We start from the raw sequence: 25,064 nt of genomic DNA on the forward strand, positions 1-25,064 counted from the left end.
GTGGTGCAGTGGTTGGGAGTCCACCTGCCGATGCAGGGGATGCGGGTTCGTGCCCCGGTCTGGGGGGATCCCACATGCCACGGAGCAGCTGGGCCTGTGAGCCATGGCCACTAAGCCTGCGCTCCACAATGGGAGAGGCCCATGTACCGCAAAAAAAAAAAAAAAAGAAAGAAAAGAAAAAGCATTTGACAAAATTCAACATCCATTCATGAAAAAACTCACCAAAGTGGGTATAGATGGAATATATCAACGTAATAAAAGCCATTTAGAACAAACCCACAGACAACATCATACTCAACGGTGAAGAGCTGAAAGCCTTCCCACTAAATTCAGGAATAAGAAAAGGATGCCCACTCACCCCTTCTTGTCAACATACTACCAGAAGTCCTAGCCACAGCAATGAGACAAGAAAAAGAAATAAAACGTATCCAAATTGGAAGGAAAGAGGTAAAACTGTCACTATTTGCTGATGACATGATACTCTCTATTAAGAACCCTAAACTCTTCACACACAAACCCTATTAGAACTAATAAATGAATTTGGCAAGGTAGCCGGATACAAGATTAATATACAGAAATCTGTTGCATTTCTTTACGCTAATAATGAAATATCAGAAAGTAAAAAAAAAAAAAAAAAAAAAAATCCTATTTAAAGTCGTGTCAAAAAAAGTAAAATACCTAAGACTTAACCAAGGAGGTGAAAGACATATACACTGAAAACTATAAAACACTGACAAAGGAAACTGAAGATGATACAAAGAAATGGAAAGATAGCCCATGCTCTTAGATTGGAAGAACTAATACTGTTAAAATGGTCATACTATCCAAAGCAATCTACAGATTTAATGCAATCAAAATACCTATGACATTTTTCACAGAACTAGAACAAATAATCCTAAAATTTATATGGAACCAAAGAAGACCCAAAATGCCAAAGCAATCTTGAGGAAAAAGAACAAAGCTGGAGGCATAACCCTTCCAGACTTCAGACTATACTACAAAGCTGTAGTAATAAAAACAGCATGGTGTTGGCACAAAAAGAGACATACAGATCAATGGAACAGAACTGAGTGCCCGGAAATAAACCCACACAACTACTGTCAATTAATCTACAATAAAGGAGGCAAGAATATACAATGGAGAAAAGACAGTCTCTTCAGCAAGAGGTGAAGAGAAAAGCTAGATAGCTACAAGTATATCAGTGAAATCAGAACACTCCCTCACATCATATACAAAAATAAACTCAAAATGGTTTAAAGACCTTGATATAAGACATGACACCATGAAACTCCCAGAAGAAAATATAGGCAGAACATTCTGTGACATAATCATAGCAATATTTACTTAGATCAAACTCCAAAGGCAAAAGAAATAAAAGTAAAAATAAACATATGAAACCTAATTAAACACAAAAGCTTTTGCACAGCAAAGGAAGCCATCAACAAAACAAAAAGACAACCTACGGAATGGGAGAAAAGTATCTGCAAATGATGTGACCAACAAGGGGTTAATGTCCAAAACATACAAACAGCTCATACAACTCAGTATGAAAAAAAAAAAAAATCAAAACATGGGCAGAAGACCTAAACAGATATTTCTCCAAACAAGACATAGAGATGGCCAACAGGCACATGAAAAGATGCTCAACATTGCTGATTATTAGAGAAACGCAAATCAAAACTACAATGAAGGGCTTCCCTGGTGGCGCAGCGGTTAAGAATCTGCCTGTCAATGCAGGGGACACAGGTTTGTGCCCTGGTCCAGGAAGATCCCACATGCCACAGAGCAACTAAGCCCATGCGCCACAACTACTGAGCCTGTGCTCTAGAGCCCGTAAGCCACAACTACTGAGCTCGTGTGCTGCAACTACGGAAGCCCAAGTGTCTAGGGCCTGTACTCCACAAGAGAAGCCAGTGCAATGAGAAGCCCACGCACCACAGCAAAGGGTAGCCCCCACTTGCTGCAACTAGAGAAAGACCACATGCAGCAACAAAGACCCAACACAGCCAAAAAAAATAAATAAAATAGATAAAAGAAATAGAAATAGAAAAAAAAAAAACAACTACAATGAAGTATCACCTCACACCAATCAGAATGGCTATCCTGAAAAAGTCTACAAATAATAAATGCTGGAAAGGGTGTAGAGAAAAGGGAACCCTAGTACGCAGTTGGTGAGAATGTAAATTGGTGCAGCCACTATGGAAAACAATATGGAGGTTCCTTAAAAAACTAAAAATAGAGCTACCATATGATCCTGAAATCCCACTCCTGGGCATATATCTAGAAAGGACAAAACTCTAATTTTAAAAGATACATGCACCCTAATGTTCACAGCAGCACTACTTACAATAGCCAAGACATGGAAACAACCCCAATAGCCATCAACAGATGACTGGTTAAGAAGATGTGAGATAGATAGATAGATAGATAGATAGATAGATAGATAAAAGAGAATATTACTCAGTCATAAAAAGGAATGAAGTATTGCTATTTGCAGCAACAGGGATGGACCTATAGAATATTATACTGAGTGAAGTAAGTCAGAGAAAGACAAATATTAAATGATATCACTTACCTGTGGAATCTAAAAATAATACAAATGAATCTATAGGCAAAACAGAAACAGACTCATAGACATAGAAAACAAATTTAAGGTTACCAAAGGGACCAGGGCCCTGGGTCAAGGGAGGAACAAATTAGCAGTATGAATAACAGATACAACTACTCTACATAAAATAGATAAGCAACAAGGATTTACTGTATAGCACAGGGAATTATACTCACTATCTTGTAATAACCTATAATGGAATATAATCTGAAAAAAATAACTGAATCACTTTGCTGTACACCTGAAACTAATATAGTATAAAATAAATGAAAAAAGAAAAAAATTTTTGCTATACTACCTTATCTAGATTAACTATGAATATGTAGAAATTTGGCCAGATACACAGGTTTCATTTAAAGTAAAGTAAAACGTCTTAATGCTGCATTTTCTAAGTTGCCTGAAACATATCCCTTTTAGAAGAAAAACAAAACAAAACCCTATTACTTTAAGAAACAGCATATGCAAGTAACATGACCAAATATCATTCTCTAATGCAGTCTAATAGTTAAAAAGTCAGTTTTGTCTACGTGGAATCAACTTAGTCCTCCCCTTCCCATGAGCTGCCAAATCTCTGACAGTATTCAGTAAGATAACCACTTAAAACTAGCTAAACAAGCCTTTACATGTGAAAATGCCACACTCAAGAGTCATCAAATGGAAAGAATACCAAGCAGTGTGCCTATTGCTTTCTGGTCCAATCAGGAAACCAGTATATCCTAGAGAGGACAACCCACAGCTCCCAAGAGAAAATATGGAATCTGGCTAGAATTCATGACATGACAGAAAAAAAATGTGAGAAAAGAACACACTATAGTTGAGACTAGAGTAAGCAAGTAATCAATACACACACACAAACTATGCATTCTGCCTTATACAAGGAGAACCAAATAGTAAAATTAAAGATACTTAATTAAGCAATTCAACTTAGAATTTTTTCTAAAGAAACCAAGATAAGGGCATATATAACCACAAAATTACTTAGCACTTTATTTTAGAAAAATAACAAAAAACTAGGAAAATCTATATGACCAAATACTGGGAACCGAGTAAATAAATTATGGCAATTCTTACAATGGAGTACCACAACACTATTGAGAAAAATGTTGTTAAAAAAAAAAGTAACATTCAAAGATGTTCACATTATATACATAAGTCTTTAAAAGTTACAAATCAGATCATATATTTAAGCTTTATGAAGTTAGCCAAAAAGCTTACGTATCTACCTACATGTTGAAAACCGTTTTATCCAAGAATATACAAAATGTCATCAGTGGTTACATAACTGAGTGATGGAACTAACCAAATATTAGTTTTTAAAAAATAGACAAGTTTCATTTGTGTAATAAGGCAAAACTTAAATTAGCTTAAATTAATTAGTGACAGGGAAATTTACTATATAAAAAGAAAAAGTGGGAATTCCCTGACACTCCTATGGTTAGGACTCGGCACTTTCACTGCCATCAGCCTGGGTTCAATCCCTGGCCGGGGAACTAAGATCCTACAAGCCTTAAAGCATGGCCAAAAAATAAAAAAATCATTAAATAATAAAAACAGGAAATGAACTTTATGCAATTAAAAATTTGAGGACCATCTCATATGTTATTGTTTCATGTCAGAAACAGAATGTGCTCAGTCAATGAAATTAGGCAAATGTAACTAACTCCTAAGAGCTGCTTAAATTTAACACTTATTCTAATACAAACAACTCCCTAAATAATCCTCTTTATTCCTAACATGGAATGAATGAATTTTCTGTTTCTGACAAACAACAGAACTAAACACACCCTTGGGAATTTGGCTGCCATCAATCTCTAGACTGTTTTTATATTTTGGGGGATCATGACTCCTTTGAAAACTTGTAAAATACACCTGGATTTATTCTTTATTAGCCTATCCTTACTTCTTGATTCAACTACTTCTCAGTAGTTGAATTACAAAATTAAAGACTTCTGAAGAGGCAGAAGACCTAACTAGACATTTCTGCAAAGAAGACATACAGATGGCCCAGAAGCACATGAAGAGCTGCTCAACATAACTAATTATTAGAGAAATGCAAACCAAAACTACAATGAGGTATCACTCACACCAGTTAGAATGGGCATCATCAGAAAATCTACAAACAACAAATGAGAGAGAGGGTGTGGAGAAAAGGGAACTCTCTGGCACTGCTGGTGGGAACGTAAATTGATACAGCCACTATGGAGAATAGTATGGAGATTCCTTAAAAAACTAAACATAGAATTACCATATGATCCAGCAATCCCACTACTGGGCATATACCCAGAGAAAACATTAACTCAAAAAGACACATGCACCCCAATGTTCATTGCAGCACTATTTACAAAAGCCAGGTCACGGAAGCAACCGAAATGCCCATCGATAGACAAATGGATAAAGAAGTTGTGGTACATATACACAATGGAATAATACTCAGCCATAAAAAAAGAATGAAATTGAGTCATTTGTTGAGACGTGGATGGACCTAGAGACTGTCATACAGAGTGAATTAAGTCAGAAAGAGGAAAACAAGTATCGTATATTAACGCATGTATGTGGAACCTACAAAAATGGTACAGATGAACTGGTTTGGAGGGCAGAAGTTGCGACACACATGTAGAGAACAAACGTATGGACACCAAGGGGAGAAAACTGTGGTGGGGTGGGGATGGTGGTGTGCTGAATTGGGCAATTGGGATTGACATGTATACACTGATGTTTATAAAACTGAAGACTAATAAGAACCTGCAGTATAAAAAAACAAACAAAATAACTACTACTAAACTTTCTTTGGGTTATTTGTATGGAAATATGTTAATATAAATGTTTCAAACATTACATGAAATTTCTAAAAATCTTATATGTTCTGGTATAATGTTATAAGTCATAATTCTAGGTATTACTTTAAAATGTATAACTCAGAAATAACTAAATTTCCTTGTCAATTGCATTATTATGAACTTTCATCCAATCTTTAACCGTGGTCATTTTTAAGTCTTTTGTCATTTACAGACAGCTCCAGGTGTACTCAGATGCTTTAGCAAAAATGTTCCTATAAAAGGGTTTCATCTTCAAGGAATTCATGGAAAAGACTGACAAGTACAGGTTTCTGGTAACTGACCATACTGCTGAACTGAATGAATAAGCATTTTCAGAACTCTAATGGAAAACTGATGAATCCATAAAAGTGCTAACAAAAGACCAAGATGAAAAAAAATTAATTACATGGGACTGAGTCAACTGATGAGGATGATTATAATCTTTGTGACTTTCTCTTTGAATTAAAACAAAAACCCCACAAGGATTCAGAGGCAAAAAATATACAAATCAATTTTCACTGCAAACTAAAGGAGCTGTTACAGTAGAGGATTACTGGACTGAATGTCAATATTATGATATAGTATGAGTGTGTTTCGTGTTTGGTAATTGCAGTGATTGTTGCCTTTGTTGTGGTCATCCATTTACAATGCTTGGTGTCAGTTTATCTCTTGTAAAAATAAAATACAGTGTGTGTGTGGAAAAAAACAGACTTCTGAAGAAAAAGCTCATGTTTCTTCCGTTGTCACGAAAGTTATTTATTTCATCATCTTCTTTTTCAATATTTGCATGTGAAAACGTACCTTTAACACTTGGATATATTTCTGCGTTGGCACACAGTAGGTATCACTGACCCACACTTCAAAGGAAGAACTGACATATTTTTATTTCTTTTGTATACCTTACCGCATAAGAGAAAAAAAGCTGCCAATGAGTCTATTTCCCTGGGTTCTCAGGACTCAGATATATACATATATCATTCAAGCAACAAAAAAACTAAGAAAATCCACAAGTATGTCTAAAAAGATACATTAAGAAAATTCTTTTACACCATTTAAACAAAAACAAATCCTGCACTGGTAAGAGTAATTCTACCCAACTCAACATAGCAGAAGCATAGATATATTTACCTGCCCCAGATTTTACATGTAGAGCCACAAGTGCTGATATTATCAAAAATATATGTAGGAGACCTTCAAGATGGAGGAGAAGATGTGGAGATCACCTCCCTCCCCACAAACACATGAGAAATACATCTACATATGGAACAACTACAGAACACCTACTGAATGAAGGCAGAAGACCTGAGACTTCCCAAAAGATATATATTTTTTTTTCCTTTTTCTCTTTTTGTGAGCGTGCATGTTTATGCTTCTTTATGTGATTTTTCTCTGTATAGCTTTGCGTTTGCCATTTGTCCCAGGGTTCCGTCTGTCCATCCTTTTTTTAGTATAGTTTTTAGCGCTTGCTATCATTGTTGGATTTCTTTTTCAGTTTGGTTGTTCTCTTCTTTCCTTCCTTCTTTTTTCTTTAATTACTTTAAAATTTTTATTTTAATAACTTAATTTTATTTTATTCTTTTCTTTCTTTCTTTCTATTTTTCTCCCTTTTCTTCTGAGCCATGTGGCTGACAGGGTCTTGGTGCTCCAGCCAGGTGTCAGGCCTGTGCCTCTGAGGCGGGAGAGCCGAGTTCAGGACATTGGTCCAGCAGAGACCTCCCGGCTCCACGTAATGTCAAATGGAGAAAGCTCTCCCAGAGTACTCCATCTCAACGCGAAGACCCAGCTCCACTCAACCACCAGCAAGCTACAGTGCTGGACACCCTATGCCAAACATCTAGCAAGACAGGAACACAACCCCACCCATTAGCAGAGAGGCTGCCTAAAATCATAATAAGGCAACAGACACCCCAAAACACACCACCAGACGTGGACCTGCCCACCAGAAAAACAAGATCTGGCCTCAACCACCAGAAAACAGGCACTAGTCCCCTCCACCAGGAAGCCTACGCAACCCACTGAACCAACTTTAGCCACTGGGGACAGACACCAAAAACAACGGGAACTAAGAACCTGCAGCCTGCAAAAAGGAGAACCCAAACACAGTAAGATAAGCAAAATGAGAAGACAGAAAAACACACAGCAGATGAAGGAGCAAAAAACCCACCAGACCTCACAAATGAAGAGGAAATAGGCAGTCTACCTGAAAAAGAATTCAGAAGAATGACAGTAAAGGTGACCCAAAATCTTGGAAATAGAGAAAATGCAAGAAACATTTAACAAGGACCTAGAAGAACTAAAGATGAAACAAGCAACGATGAACAACACACTAAATGAAATTAAAAATACTCTAGATGGAATCAATAGCAGAATAACTGAGGCAGAAGAACGGATAAGTGACCTGGAAGATAAAACAGTAGAAATAACTACCACAGAGCAGAATAAAGAAAAAACAATGAAAAGAATTGAGGACAGTCTCAGAGACCTTGGGGACAACATTAAATGCAACAACATTCAAATTATAGGGGTCCCAGAAGAAGAAGAGAAAAAGAAAGGGACTGAGAAAATTTGAAGAGATTATAGTTGAAAACTTCCCTAACATGGGAAAGAAAAGAGTCAATCAAGTCCAGGAAGCACAGAGAGTCCCATACAAGATAAATCCAAAGAAAAACACACCAAGACACACATTAATCAAACTATCAAAAATTAAATGAAAAGAAAAATATTAAAAGCAGCAAGGGAAAAACAAAAAATAACATATAAGGGAATCCCCATAAGTTTAACAGCTGATCTTTCAGCAGAAACTGCAAGCCAGAAGGGAGTGGCAGGGCATATTTAAAGTGATGAAAGGGAAAAACCTACAACCAAGATTACTCTACCCAGCAAGGATCTCATTCAGATTCGAAGGAGAAATTAAAACCTTTACAGACAATCAAAAGCTAAGAGATTTCAGTACCACCAAACCAGCTTTACAATAAATGCTAACGGAACTTCTCTAGGCAGGAAACACAAGAGAAGAAAAACACCTACAATAACAAACCCAAACAATTTAGAAAATGGTAAAAGGAACATACAGATTGATAACTACCGTAAATGTAAATGGATTAAATGCTCCAAACCAAAAGACACAGACTGGTTGAATGGACACAGAAACAAGACCCGTATATATGCTGCCTACAAGAGACCCACTTCAGACCTAGGGACACATACAGACCAAAAATGAGGGAATGCAAAAAGATAGTCCATGCAAATGGAAATCAAAAAAAGATGGAGTAGCAATTCTCATATCAGACAAAACAGACTTTAAAATCAAGACTAGTACAAGAGAAAAGGAGGACACTAGATAATGATCAATCCAAGAAGAAGATACAACAATTGTAAATTTTTATGCTCCCAACATAGGAGCACCTCAATACATAAGGCAAATGCTAACAGCCATAAAAGGGGAAATCGACAGTAACAATCATAGTAGGGGATTTAACATCCCACTTTCACCAATGGACAGATCATCCAAAAGGAAAATAAATAAGGAAACACAAGCTTTAAATGATACATTAAGCAAGATGGACTTAACTGATATTTATAGGACATTCCATCCAAATACAACAGAATACACTTTCTTCTCAAGTGCTCATGGAACATTCTCCAGGATAGATCATATCTTGGGTCACAAATCAAGCCTTGGTAAATTTAAGAAAATTGAAATCGTATCAAGTATCTTTTCCGACCACAACGCTATGAGACTAGATGTCACCTGAAAGAAAAAATCTGTAAAAACTATAAACACATGGAGGCTACACAATACACTAAATAACCAAGAGATCACTGAAGGAATCAGGAGGAAATTAAAAAATACCTAGAAACAAATGACAATGAAAACACGACAACCCAAAACTTATGGGATGCAGCAAAAGCAGTTCTAAGAGGGAAGTTTAGAGCAATACAATCCTATCTCAAGAAACATCTCAAATAAACAACCTAACCTTACACCTAAAGCAATTAGAGAAAGAAGAACAATAAAACCCCAAAGTTAGCAGAAAGAGAGAAATCATAAAGATCAGATCAGAAATAAATGAAAAAGAAATGAAGGAAACAATAGCAGGGATCAATAAAACTAAAAGCAGGATCTTTGAGAAGATAAACAAAATTGATAAACCATTAGCCAGACTCATCAAGAAAAAAAGGCAGAAGAATCAAATCAACAGAATTAGCAATGAAAAAGGAGAAGTAACAACAGACACTGCAGGAATACAGAAGATCATGAGAGATTACTACAAGGAACTATATGCCAATAAAATGGACAACCTGGAAGAAATGGACAAATTCTTAGAAAAGCACAACCTTCTGAGAATGAACCAAGAGAAACAAAATATAAGCAGACCAATCACAAGCACTGAAATTGAGACTGTAATTAAAAATCTACCAAAAAACAAAAGCCCAGAACCAGATGACTTCACAGGCGAATTCTATCAAATATTTAGAGACAAGTTAACAACCATCTTTCTCAAACTCCTCCAAAATATAGCAGAGCGAGGAACACTCCCAAACTCATGCTACAAGGCCACCATCACCCTGATAGACCAGCCAGAGAAAGATGTCACAAAGAAAACCACAGGCCAATATCACTGATGAACACAGACGTAAAAATCCTCAACAAAATACTAGCAAACAGAATCCAAGAGCACATTAAAAGAATCATACACCATGATCAACTGGGGTTTATCCCAGAATACAAGGATTCTTCAATATATGCAAATCAATCAATGTGATACACCACAGTAACAAATTGAAGGAGAAAAACCATATGATCATCTCAATAAATGCAGAAAAAGATTTTGACAAAATTCTACACCCATTTATGATAAAAACCATCCAGAAAGCAGGTATAGAGGGAACTTACCTCAACATAATAAAGGCCATATATGACAAACCCACAGCCAACATCGTCCTCAATGGTGAAAAACTGAAACTATTGTCTCTAAGATCAGGAACAAGACAAGGTTTTCCACTCTCACCACTATTATTCAACATACGTTTGGAAGTTTTAGCCACAGCAATCAGAGAAGAAAAAGAAATAAAGGAATCCAAATTGGAAAAGAAGTAGTAAAGCTGTCACTGTTTGCAGATGACATGATACTATACACAGAGAATCCTAAAGATGGTACCAGAAAACTACTAGAGCTTATCAATGAATCTGGTAAAGTAGCAGGAGGCAAAATTAATTCACAGAAATCTCTGTCATTCCTATACACTAATGATGAAAAATCTGAAACAGAAATTAAGGAAACACTCCCATTTAACACTGCAACAAAAAGAATAAAATATCTAGGAATAAACCTACCTAAGGAGAAAAAAGACCTGCATGCAGAAAACTATATGATACTGATAAAAGAAATTAAAGATGATACAAACAGATGGAGAGATATAACATGTTCTTGGTTTGGAGGAATCAACATTGTGAAAAGGACTATACTACCCAAAGCAATCTACAGATTCAATGCAATCCCTATCAAACTACCAATGGCATTTTTCACAGTACTAGAACAAAATTTTTTGGTTTGTATGGAAACACAAAAGACCCCGAGCAGCCAAAGCAATCTTGAGAATGAAAACTGGAGCTGGAGGAATCAGGCTCCCGGACTTCAGACTATACTACAAAGCTACAGTAATCAAAACAGTATGGCACTGGCACAAAAACAGAAATATAGATCAATGGAACAGGATAGAAATCCCAGAGATAAACCGATGCACATATGATTGCCTTATCTTTGATAAAGGATGCATGAATATACAATGGAGAAAAGACAGCCTTTTCAATAAGTGGTGCTGGGAAAACTGGACAGCTACATGTAAAAGAATGAAATCAGAACACTCCCTAACAACATACACAAAAATAAACTCAAAATGGATTAAAGGCCTAACTGTAAGGCCAGACACTCTAAAACTCTTAGAGGAACACAGAGGCAAAACACTCTATGACATAAATCACAGCAAGATTCTTTTTGACCCACCTCCTAGAGAAATGGAAATAGAAACAAAAATAAACAAATGGGACCTAATGAAACTTAAAAGCTTTTGAACAGAAAAGGAAAACATAAACAAGACGAAAAGACCCTCAGAATGGGAGAAAATATTTGCAAATGAAGCAACTGACAAAGGATTAATCTCCACAATTTACAAGCAGCTCAATATCAAAAAAACAAACAACCCAATCTAAAAATGGGCAGAAGATCTAAATAGACATTTCTCCAAAGAAGATATACACAGATTGCCAACAAACACATGAAAGGATGCTCAACATCACTAATCATTAGAGAAATGCAAATCAAAACTAAATGAGGTATCACCTCACACCAGTCAGAATGGCCATCATCAAAAAATCTACAAACAATAAATGCCGTAGTGGGTGTGGAGAGAAGGGAACCCTCTTGCACTGTTGGTGGAATATAAATTGATACAGTCACTATGGAGAACAGTACAGAGGTTCCTTAAAACACTAAGAATAGAACTACCATATGACCCAGCAATTCCACTACTGGGCATACACCCTGAGAAAACCATAATTCAAAAAGAGTCATGTACCACAATGTTCACTGCAGCTCTATTTACAATGGCCAGGTCATGGAAGCAACCTAAGTGTCCATCAACAGATGAATGGATAAAGAAGATGTGGCACATATGTACAATGGAATATTACTCAGCCATAAAAAGAAACAAAATTGAGGCATTGGGGCTTCCCTGGTGGCGCAGTGGTTGAGAGTCCGCCTGCCGATGCAGGGGATGTGGGTTCGTGCCCCGGTCCGGGAAGATCCCACATGCAACAGAGCGGCTAGGCCCGTGAGCCATGGCTGCTGAGCCTGCATGTCCGGAACCTGTGCTCCGCAACGTGAGAGGCCACAACAGTGAGAGGCCCACGTACCGCAAAAAAAAAAAAAAGAAATAGAATTGAGTCATTTGTAGTGAGGTGGATGGACCTAGAGTCTTATACAGAGTGAAGTAAGTCAGAAAAAGAAAAACAAATACTGTATGCTAACACATATATATGGAATGTTAAAAAAAAAAAAAGGTTCTGAAGAACCTAGGGGTAGGACAGGAATAAAGACACAGACATACAGAATGGACTTGAAGACACGGTGAGGGGAAAGGGTATGCTGGGATGAAGTGAGAGAGTGGCATGGACATATATACAACACCAAATGTAAAACAGATAGCTAGTGGGAAGCAGCCACATAGCACAGGGAGATCAACTCAGTGCTTTGTGACCACCTAGAGGGGTGGGATAAAGCAGAAGGGTGGGATAAAGCAGATGGGAGGGAGAATCAAGAGGGAGGAGATACGGGGATATAAGTATATGTATAGCTGATTTACTTTGTTATAAAGCAGAAACTAACACCCCGCTGTAAAGCAATTACACTCCAATAAAGATGTTAAAATATATATATGTAAATTAAGTATACTGCATATGAACTAAGAAATACCCATGAAATGTTCCTAAATATACTCACAGAAAGATAGCTGTTAATGTCCACATCATCAGTAATAGTTTGACGTTCTCCTTTACAGTTAATTTTCCGAAACCTTCGTCGAGACTGTCTGGCAGGAATTTCTCTTTGTAGAATACTATCTTCATTATCTTTGGAATTCTCTACCTGAAACACATGTTCGCATTCCTGATTAAACATCCAATTTTTCCATATCACTGACAATCTATGAAGTTTTAACAGGCGCATAAGGCTTCATTTACTACTTGCATGAAACTGCCTGAAGGAAACAGTCTGTATAGGACAATGCTCATGACTTCAAAAAGACTAAAGGTGACGTTATTATAAAGATCTGGAGACCACAGTTTCCTTCCAGGAAATAGTCTCTCTTGCTCACATAAACATACATCCTCTAAGTAAAGTCATTTACCAGAAATGAAGGCTGTTAACTACACCTACACATTCAATAATTACAACTTCCGAGTTAGTCTAATTACAAACTGCCTGATTATACACATATTTTATTTAGCAAACAATCATGGTTATGACTTCAGTGAATTCCTAAACAGTGAAACAGAAATGTTTTATGCATTATTCTTTGATGTCCACCTTAATGTGTGAAAATAGTCAAGAATAAATAAGGCTGGCATCTTCTAAGGAAGAAGGGGAAACTAACATTTATTGAGGGCTTATAATAGGACAGCATGGATATATATTATACTATTTAGTTTACACAACAGCCCTGTAATCAGGTATTACTATTTCTAGTTTATACGTGAACAAAGTAAAATCCAAAAAGATCAGCGACTTTTCAGTCTCACAACAATGATACTTATTAAAGGTGACCTGGCATACAGGCCTGTTTCCAAGACTTACGCTACTGATACAAGACTGCATTGCCAGGGGAGGTGGGGAGCGGGAGGAAAGAAATAGGTGAGGGAGATTAACAGGTACAAACTTCCAGCTGTAAAATAAATGAGTCATAGATATGAAATATACAGCATGAGGAATATAGTCAATAGTTATATAATATCAATATCTTTGTATGATGACAGATGGTAAATGGACTTATTGTGGTGATCATTTTGAAATGTACAGAAATACCAAATCACTACTTTGGGTAAAAGGAACCAACATAGTGTTCTGGGTCAATTATAGTTCAAAAACAAAGAAACTTATAGAAAAAGAGATCAGATTTATGGTTCCCAGAGGTGGGGGCTGAGGAGAGCAGGAATTGGATGAAGGCAGTCAGAAGGTACAAACTTCCAGTTATAAGACAAATAAGTACTAGGGATGTAATGTCAACATGATAAATATAATTAACAATGTCATATGTTATATATGAAAGTTGTTAAGAGAGCAAATCCTAAGCGTTCTCATCGCAAGAAAAATAAGTTTTTTCTATTTCTTTAATTTTCTATCTATATGAGATGATTGTTGGTCACTAAACTTACTGTGATTTATCACTTCACGATGTATGTAAGTCAAACCATTATGCCTTAAACTGATACAGTGCTGTATGTAAATTATATCTCAGTAAAACTAGAAAAAAAAGGACTACCTTTCCCATCTAATGACAGAGTATAGCATAATTTTTAGAAATTACTTTTACAAAGGAATATTGACATGCTCTAAAGTAGAGTTTATAATTAACCTCACATCCAATAAATAACAAATGGTAATTTCAGCTTTTTCCCTCAACTACTTTTCCTGCTAATGTCGTATCTCTTGCTGATATCAAAAATTTCCTAGTCATCCAAGTATGAAATTCCAACATCTCCAATTCCCCAGCTTGTCTTCCACATCTTATCTTCAATCATTTCTTAGAACCTGTCAAATCTTTGTTTAGGAATCCCTTTCACAATGCCTTTTCTTTCATTCCCACTACCACCATTCTTTATTCAAGTCTTAATCACTTCAGTCCTGAACTTGCTGCTTCTGTCATGTTCCTCTCCAATTCCATCCGGCATGGTCAGATAAATCATCATTATGTCAGGTCTCCTGTTCAAAATGCTACAATGGACCTCTAATGGTTACCAAATAAATTTCAAACTATTATATTTGATATTCCAAGTCATACATACTCCATTCCCAAAATATTTTTATCACTTTATCTTATACATGGAAGCCTGGAAAAACTGCTCCCGTATCCTCCTCCCCACAAAAAATCCTCTCACATAAAAGCTCTAATGAGATATGCACAATTTCCTGATGATTTCTCAGAAAGAGGTGATGTCTAAGCTGTTCTGTAGGTTTGAGAGTTCAAGAGTAAGTGGCAGCCAAGTCAATGTGACTATTCATGGGTCCCTATACATAAATAACTTACATTCTGCTAAGTAACTTTACTTATTTACTCAATTTCTGTTATCCTATCCATGTTATCTTCGTATGCTGAAACACTACCAATCATTTAAGACACATCTCAACTGCCATCTCTTCCGTAACCACAAGAGACATTCCTTTTAACTGCTTTACTGTGTGCACACAACCTGGACTTCTCATAAACAGGACTGCCTTCAGGCCTTTACATACATATGTGTTATTTCTGCCTAAAAGCCCATGCCTCCTTTGCTAACATCTCAGCATCCTACACATACCTCATGACCCAGTTCAAACAACCCTACCTCTGCCTCAAGAGGTAGGTGCTACCCCTTCTATAGCACTAAGCATACTGGCCATAATTATTAGATAAGCCTACCTCACTACAAGCTACCTAGTATAGGAAGTGCATTGTATTTACATTCATCTTTGTCCACTTATTCAAAACATTTGCCAAAGTGGGCATTACATTAAATTCTTTCCTTCTCCCCAAATGTCTTAAGCCCTTGGATGTATGTATAAGACACTCAAGAAATATACAGGCAGGCAGAATAAGTTACTGAATACTACTCTTCTGAAAAGTAAAATCCAGAAGAGACAGGGGCTTGATTTCCAACTTAAAACTACAGAATTTTGTATAGGTAGCAAATACATGTTACCTCCTTGAGATTCAATTTCCTTTTCTAAAAATGGGAGAACCATTGTATTTTCTAAATCACTATACTAGGCCAAGTACCAGAAACTATTACTTATGTCCTTTAAGGCTCCCAACATAGCTACTCTTTCTGTATTAACGGTTGGTGCAGAGTCTCATAAAACTTAAGTATTTCACAGAAGTGTGTGAGTAACAATTCAAAAACCAAGTGTGGGGACTTCCCTGGTGGCCCAGTGGCTAAGACTCTGCACTCTCAAAGCAGGGGGCCCAGGTTCAATCCTTGGTTGGGGAACTAGATCCCGCATGCAAGCCGCAACTAAACATCCCACATGCTGCAGCAAAGATCCCACCTGCCACAACTAAGACCCAGTGCAGCCAAAAATAAATAAATGAATGAATATTTAAAAAAACACCAAGTATGACTAAGAAGTTCATCTCCTTCATACTGCCCTATCCCACAGGATGAACTAGATTATTTACTTTAGGTAAAATTCCAGTATCATATCCATATTCTTAGATCCTTCAATAGCTACCATTTATTGAGCAAAAGCAGAAATTTAAACAATAAATGTTTTTCAAAATAGAAACAGTAGTAAATTAAATTTAGGAAAGGAGTTTCTAGCCTTAAAAATGTGGGGAAAAGTACCAAATGAAAGGAAAAACCAAACAATGGAAAAAGGATTAAGCACCCTTAGTAAAGCTCCCGCTGATTACAACTGAAATGTGAGTTTTAAAAATAAAAACTCATAAACACATACTGAAATGGCAGAAAAATAAGGAATCCAAATGCAAAGAAAGAAGTGAAAACAAAATGCCAGGAAGTAGGCTAGCAACAAAGCCCCAATCTAGCAGATGATTTCTCAACTTTAGAGACAAGACTTTCCACTTTGATGGTTGTAGGGAACGAGAGAGAGAGGAAATAAAATAGAGAATCCAACAAAGGCAGGGAATCCAAAGGAGACTTACTCATTCCAAAGAGCTACACCCTCACTGCAAGCTTTAAGCCCATCCTGCAGAAGGGAGAGGAAGAAAACTTGCTTAGCACTGAGAAAAGGACTGCTGGGGGTGGAGGGAATTCAAAACAGAAGCCATCCTTCATGCAGGTCTGTAGTTTTAATTCATAGTACCTTAAGCACATAAAAAAATTTAAAGAAGTTCAGGACTAAAAACATACATGCAACTGGCAAAAACAAATCTAAAACCTCTCTGGTAAGAATGCAACTTTAACCCAAACCTCAAGGAATTCCCACACCCACAGTTCAACACATATGAAGTCATGTACAAATATACAAAAAAAAAAAAAAAAAAAACCCAAAACAAAAAACAAAAAACCCCAACGACAACAAAACCCAATCACGAGAGACATAATGAGCAATAATGGACAGAAAAACGGTAGCAGAATCACACCTGCAAGTATACCAATATTGGAAGTATCAGAAAATATAAAGCTATAAAAAAAAAAAACTTTAAACAAAAAGAAACTTGAAAATGAGCCAGAGATTATAAATAGCAACCAAACAGGTAAGGATTCACCAGGACAAAAAAAAAAAAAAAATCCTCCCCAAGTGCCCTCCCTCCCCACTGCCAAGCTAGCAAATAGACAGTAACAAGAAAGAGCCATCTACCTTCGAAAGAGGGATGAGAACATGGAAATATATCCTGTCTGAAACACAAGAGCACAGAGAAGGCCTAAAACTGAGGGTGGAACAGGAACACTTAGAAAAATCTTCCAAAAAACCAGTCCCACCCCTAAGCACAAAGTAACACTAGAGGAATTTGATAGTGCGCTGAAGCTAACAATAACAACAAAAACCCAAACCTAACTCAATTCTAGCAGAAGAGGTGTGTTCATCTCCAGGCCTAAACACTGTCTACCCTCTGTCTTTATTGCTCTACATACAGTATCTAGTATCAAATACAAAATAACGACTCACATAAAAATGAAAGGATTAAAAAAAAAAAACCCAATCCACTGCCAAGAGACAAAGCAATCAACAGAGCAATCCCTGAAAATTAAGAGATGACCCAGATGAATATCAGACAGAATTTAAAACAACTATAATATGGTAATGGTTCAGTGGAAAAGGTGGACAATATAACTAGACAGATGGAGCAGACATTAAGAAAAGTATTACAGAAAAGTGAAAATGTCAGAAACAAAAAACATGGTACTAAAGATGAAGAATGCCTTTGATGAGCTCATCATTAGACTGGATACAATCAAGTTAAGAATCAATGAACTTAAACATAGGTCAACAGAAATTACCCAAAATGAAAGAGGCGCAGGGAGAGAGGAAGAGAGAGAAAGTAAAAAAGAAAAATGAAGGAATTAAATGGTGTATTAAGATATAACTAAAAAGAGGATTAGTGAATTGGGAAAACAGAGCTAAAAAAAATAAGAGTATGTACCACAAAGTCAGGATAAGATGAAAAACAAGAAAAAAATCTTAAGAAATATAGAGAATAGGACTTCCCTGGTGGTGCACTGGTTAAGAATCCGCCTGCCAATGCAGGGGACATGGGTTTGAGCCCTGGTCTGGGAAGATTCCACATGCCTTGGAGCAACTAAGCCCACGTGCCCCAACTACTGAGACTGCGTTCTAGAGCCCGCAAGCCACAACTACTGAATCCCACGTGCCTAGAGCCCACGCTCCGCAACGAGAAGCCACCGCAATGAGAGGCCCATGTACCACAATGAAGAGTAGCCCCGCTCACCACAACTAGAGAAAGTCGACGCACAGCAACGAAGACCCAACACAGCCCCCAAAAATAAAATAAATAAATTTATTAAGAAAAAAGAAATGTAGAGAATAAGCTGAAAATATTTAACATATATTTAAACAAAGTTCAAGAAAATGATAATAGAAAAATGAAGACAATGTCCAAAGAGAAAATGAGATTTTTTTAGTTAAATAAAAAAAAAAGACAGCCCAAAACTCTCCAACAAATCCAAATCAGGATACTTAAAAACTACAACTACAAATCCACACAGAAAAGATAAACAGAAGACTTTCAACGCAGCCAGAAGGAAACGATAGATCAGCTATAAAGGAAGGGCATTAAATTAATAACTGACTTCTCAAAAAACAACATGCCACAAAACAGAATGTACTGACTGCTGAGAAAAAAAAGGATTTTTCTCCTAAAATTGCATTCATAGCAAAACAATCCTTAAGAATAATACAAAATAAAGCTATTTTCAGGCAAAATTAAGAAAAAGAACAATACACCCAGTTGAAATGTTTACCAACAAAACCCCTTTATTAAAGAAAAATTTAAAGAGTGTGCCTCAGATATAACACAAATGGTCCCATAAGTAAGGTCTCAAATCCAAGAAATAACTAAAAGCAAAGAAATGCTAAATACATGGTTAAATCTGAGCAAATAACAACTGTATAAAATAATAAAGTAAGACAAAATTTGTGGAATAAGTAAGTAGAACTAAAATACTGGTCAACAGCAATTACATTTGGATGTAGTGGCCAGCATTAAACTTTTATCAACTTTACTACTTATTAACTTGTGTTACTTTTAAGTAACCTGGAATTAGCAAGAAAAGAATAGACCAAATACAGTATCTAAGGAAGTACTGGGGGAGGGAGTTGAGAGTGGAAAAAAAGAACTTACTATATTATATAGAGAGAGTAAAAATAACAAGAGGAAAAAAAGTAGAGTATATACAAAGCACATAAAAGTAAATTCAAAAAGTAAAAGTAAATCCAAACCTGTCAGAAACCACAAAGAATGTAAACGGAAGAATCTTCTCAGGTTAAAAAAAAATCTTATACCAAATGCAGAAAAAGAGTTAGTTAACAGCCTCCAAGTACTGAGGCCCACAGAATCCAGATACAAAGATGACAAAAGAGTACTAGAAATTAAATTACGAGCTAACATCTCACTAAGAAATAATGAATGCAAGAATCCTAAACTCAATTATCAAATTAAGCCTAGAAACTCAGAAAAATATAACAAATAACTCAGGCTGAGCATTTACTGGGAATGTAACGGTAGTTTAATATTATAAAAATCTATAAATATAAATCAAATTAAGAGACCAAAGGAGAAAAGGGCACAGATCTCTGTAACAAAGGCAGAAAAAGTTTTTAATCAATTTCAGTAATCTTTCCTGATAAAAAATTTTAACACTACTTTTTGATACTCAAGATACCGTTTTAAGTTAATGAACTTCTGAGAGACTCCCAATAGTTTTTTGATATTTCTTTGCTTTCTGACACAAGAAATCCTAGTCTAATACATTTCCTGCTCCACATGTGATGTAAGCTATTATATTATGGAGGTTTATATTGTTTTAGTGGGGAAATACTATTTACTCACCATCTGGGCTCTTATAAACACTAGTAATCACTAAAACTACTTTTTTGTTGCTGCTTTTGCAATGAATAGCCCTAAGAAATACATTTTTTTCATAAAGTGAACCAACTTGGGAAATATTTTTAAGACAAATGCTGACATATTCTATTCAAATTTTGCACTAGAGTTTTACTTAGTATCTTTTATTTTGCACAACCCTTTTTCTTTTATATTGGGGAAAAATGATTCCTAATGACAATAATATATACATATATTAACTACATTACATTAATTATAATCATTGTAAAATAAATTTAATTACATCCAATTAAATTAAATGTATCTTAATAACAAAAGATTTCTCTTTATACACTTAGGTTATCTATACACATGTATGTTTTATATACATATATAATAGCTTTAACAGTATCAACATTACCACCAACATCCTGATACTACATAATCGGTTCCTAATGATTTATGTATATAAGATTATATATGTAAGTATATATTATTATCATCACATAAGTTACATACATGTAAGTATATGTAATGTGTCTCCACACACACACACACATATCTACATAAAACTTTTTAAATACTGTCATTACTACTAAAAATGAAACTACTGACCATTTCTGTCCTCATGAGATACTCCATTAAAAATGCAAAGACAAAATATTGCCTTTTAAAGTCACCAGAGGGCTCCCCCGGTGGCGCGGTGGTTAAGAATCTGCCTGCCAATGCAGGAGACATGGATTCGATCCCTGGTCCAGGAAGATCCCACATGCCGCGAAGCAACTAAGCTCATGCACCACAACTACTGAGCCTGCACTCTAGAGCCTGAGAGCCACAACTACTGAGCCATGAGCCACAACTGCTGAAGCCCGCACACCTAGAGCCTGTACTCCACAACAAGAGAAGCCACCACACTGCAACGAAGACCCAACGCAGCCAAAAAATAAATAAATAAAAAATTAAAAAATAATTGTTCTTAAAGTTACCAGAAATAAAAACTCCTGGGAATTAAACCAACAATTTTTTTTTTTTTTTTGCGGTACGCGGTCCTCTCACCGTTGTGGCCTCTCCCGTAGCGGAGCACAGGCTCCGGACGCGCATGCTCAGCGGCCATGGCTAACGGGCGGCCATGGCTCACGGGCCCAGCCGCTCCGCGGCACGTGGGATCTTCCCGGACTGGGGCACAAACCCGTGTCCCCTGCATCGGCAGGCGGACTCTCAACCACTGCGCCACCAGGGAAGCCCCTAAACCAACAATTTTACATATAATAAATTCACCTTTTTTTAAAGAGATATTTTTCTCCTTTTTGAATTATTTTAAGTATTTAAAAACTTTACCTGGCTCCACTAAGCAGCTCATCTTTCTCAGGTCTTTTCGGGCTCTTCTTGATTTTTTACTATTCCAAATGTATTAGGCACAAAACAACCACCATTCTGATGGTATTTTTCATTGGAATCTCATTGAATTCACAAGATAATCTAAGGAAAATGAATACCTTTATGATGATGACTCCTTAGTTGAGAACATGGTATCTCATTTTTTGTTCAAGCTGCATTTTATATTTTTGCAGAGCATTTAAAAACAATGTCTTTGCAAATTTGTTAAGTTTATGCTAAAGTATTTTACGTAGTTATTGTAAATATATTCTCTTATATGACATTTATTTAGGTCACAGGTCAATTTCTTGATCTCCATAAGAAAATCTGCTGGGATTTTCATGGGGATTACACTTAATTTTTCATCAATTTGGAGACAATTTACATCTTAAAAATATTGATTCTTTCAACTGATCTAGAGCTGAGGAAGAGTTCAAAAATTTTTTATGGTTTTCTGTGTAGGGAGTCTCCTATAACTTTTGTTAGATTTATTCTGATGTATATGGATGTTTTTGACATTTATAAATGGTTTTCTTACTAAATTCTATTTTTCTAACATTTTGTTGCTCATAAATATAAATACAATTGACCGAGTGACGCTGCTGAAATGATTTATTAATTCTAAAAGTTCACATGTAGTTATTTATGGATTTTCTATATGCAAATCACGTCATTTGTGACAGTTTTATATTTTCATTTCTAATCTATCTTTTTCCCCTTGCCTAAATGCACTATATAGGACTTTTTAGACATTGGGTTTGGAGTGAGCTTTGACATATTCCCTAATGCCAGGAAAAGGTTTTCAATGTTTATTGTAAGGTTTGTGCAGATACCTTTAATAAGATTATGAAAGTTTCCCGCTTTTTCTAGCTTGCTAAAAGTTTTAAAAATCCTCATGAATGGGTTTTGAGTATTATCAAATGCTTTTTTTTGTATCTATAGAGATGATCATTTGACTAATTTCTCTAATTATATTAATATAATGAATCAGGGCTTCCCTGGTGGCGCAGTGGTTGAGAGTCCGCCTGCCAATGCAGGGGATACGGGTTTGATCCTTGGTCTGGGAGGATCCCACATGCCGCAAAGCTACTGAGCCCCTGTGCCACAGCTGCTGAGCCTGTGCTCTGGAGCCCAGAGGCCATGGCTGCTGAGCCCACGTGCCACAACTGCTGAAGCCTGCACGCCTAGAGCCCGTGTTCCCGCGGCGAGAGAGGCCACCGCAATAAGAAGCCCGCGTACTGCAACGAAGAGTAGCCCCCGCTCGCCACAACTAGAGAAAGCCCACGCGCAGCAGCGAAGACCCAACACAGCCAAAAATAAATAAATAAATTTATATTAAAAAATATATATACGATGAATCATACTGATTTTCAAATACTAAAACAATCTTGCAACTATGGAAATAAATTCAACTTTGTCATGATATTTTATCCTATTTATGTATCACTCGGATTTGATTTCCTAATATATGAAGATTTTAAAATCTATTTTCATTTAAAAAATGACCTGTAATACTGCTTTTGGGTAATATCCTTGTTAGGTTATGCTCTCAAAATTAAACTGGGCTCTTACACAATGTTATATGTCACTGGTATCTCAATTAAAAAAAATTAAACTGGGCTCATTAAGGGAACATATTCAACTTTTTTTCTGTTTCCAGTTAGACTTTATGTATTTCTTCTTTAAATGTTTGGAAAAATTCACCAGTGAAACCATGTGGGTCTGAATTTCTAAATGGAAGGTCTGTAATTACAGGTTCACTTTCTTTCTATATATTGGATTATGCAGATTTTGTTTGTGTGAGGGTGTGTGCCAGTTTTGGTAAGCTGTGTATTTCAAGGAATTTGACTCTCTAAAATCTCAAACTTATTTAAAATTTTCATAATATCCTTTCTTTTGTTACTTTTTTTAAAGTTCATTAGATCCATAGAGTACTGTATCCTTTCTCACTACTGACACTGGTTATGTAGTATCTGTTTCATTCTTGATTATTTTTGGCAGGGATTTATCAATTATATTATCCTTTTCTGAGAACTTTTGCCTTTGCTGATTCTTAAGTTTGCTTGACATGCCACTGATTTTTATATTTATCTTTATTATTGCTTGGCTTCTAATTTCTGTTGGTATAGTTTGCTGCTTTCTAATTTCCTGACGTGGATACTTAACTCATCTAATGTCAGCCTTTCATTCTAACAGCATTAAGGCTTAAATTGCTCAGCAAGAAAGGCTTAAAATGGGGCTTCCCTGGTGGCGCAGTGGTTGAGCGTCCGCCTGCTGATGCAGGGGACGCGGGTTCGTGCCCCGGTCCGGGAAGATCCCACATGCCGCGGAGCGGCTGAGCCCGTGAGCCATGGCCGCTGAGCCTGCGCGTCCGGAGCCTGTGCTCCGCAACGGGAGAGGCCCCAGCAGTGAGAGGCCCAGCGTACCGCAAAAAAAAAAAAGAAAAAAAAAAAAAAAAAGAAAGGCTTAAAATGAATTTCATGTTTTGATATGTCACCTTCATTCAGTTCAAAATATTTTCTCATTTTCATAGTGACTCTTCTTTGACAAGTGATTTAACGTATACTCCTGAATTTCAAAAGCTGTATTTTGTTCCAGTTGTGTTTTTGTAATTTTTTAAAAAATTAATTCCATGGTGGTCAAAAACTATAAATTGTAAAATTTTAAATCTTTTCTTTTTTGAGCTTTATGTCCCGCCTATGGTCAACTTTTAAAAATATTCTATGTGCACTTGAAAAGCAGATGTATTCTACTACTGATGAATGTAGTGTTCTCTATATGTCTATTAGGCAGAGTGCTGTTTCCTTAAACCTCATGAACCAACCTCCGCTAGCTTCAAACTTATCTTCTGCAGCTGTCTCACTTCTTTCAGCCTTCATAGAATTGAAGACCGTTAGGACCTTGCACTAGATTGGGTTTTGGCTTAAGGGATGTCGTGGGTGGTTTGATATTCTAATCCAGACCACTAAAACTTTCACCCGTTGGGCAATAAGGCTGTTTCACTTCCTTACCATTCATGTGTTCATTGTCGTAACACTTTTAATTTTCTTCGAAAACATATCCTTTGCAATCACAACTTGGTTAAGTGTTTGGCACAAGAGTTCTGGCTTTCGGCCTGTCTCAGCTTTCAACATGCCTTCCTCACTAAGCTTAATCATTTCTAGCTTTTGATTTAAATTGAGAGATGTGCAACTCTTCCTTTCACTTGAGCACTTAGAGGCCGCTGTAGAGTTATTGACTAGCCTAATTTCAATACTGTTGTGTCTCAGGGAATAGGGAAGCCTGGGGATAGGAAGAGAGATGGGGGAGCAGCCAGTCAGTGGAGCAGTCAAAACACATAGAACATTTACCGACCATCTTATATGGGTGTGGTTCATGATGCATCAAAACAATTATAATAGTAACATCAGAGATCACTGTAACAAATATAATAATAAAAAATGGCACAAACAGACTTGCTTGATGTAGAGTTGCCACAAACC

At 36.5% G+C, this 25,064-nt stretch overlaps 1 protein-coding gene across 9 annotated transcripts in view; it reads right to left on the reverse strand.

The window, feature by feature from the left end:
* The window catches only part of RAPGEF6 (Rap guanine nucleotide exchange factor 6), a 223,374-nt gene that overhangs the window by 127,875 nt on the left and 70,435 nt on the right, over window positions 1-25,064 (reverse strand). For all 9 annotated transcript variants that reach the window (XM_079917411.1, XM_079917413.1, XM_079917412.1 and 6 more), the window contains one exon: window positions 12,927-13,070. In XM_079917411.1, the coding sequence (XP_079773537.1) occupies window positions 12,927-13,070 (144 nt within the window). The remainder of the gene's footprint in view (window positions 1-12,926; window positions 13,071-25,064) is intronic.

The sequence above is a fragment of the Stenella coeruleoalba genome (assembly GCF_951394435.1).
Source record: "Stenella coeruleoalba genome assembly, chromosome: 3".
Lineage (NCBI taxonomy): Eukaryota > Metazoa > Chordata > Mammalia > Artiodactyla > Delphinidae > Stenella > Stenella coeruleoalba.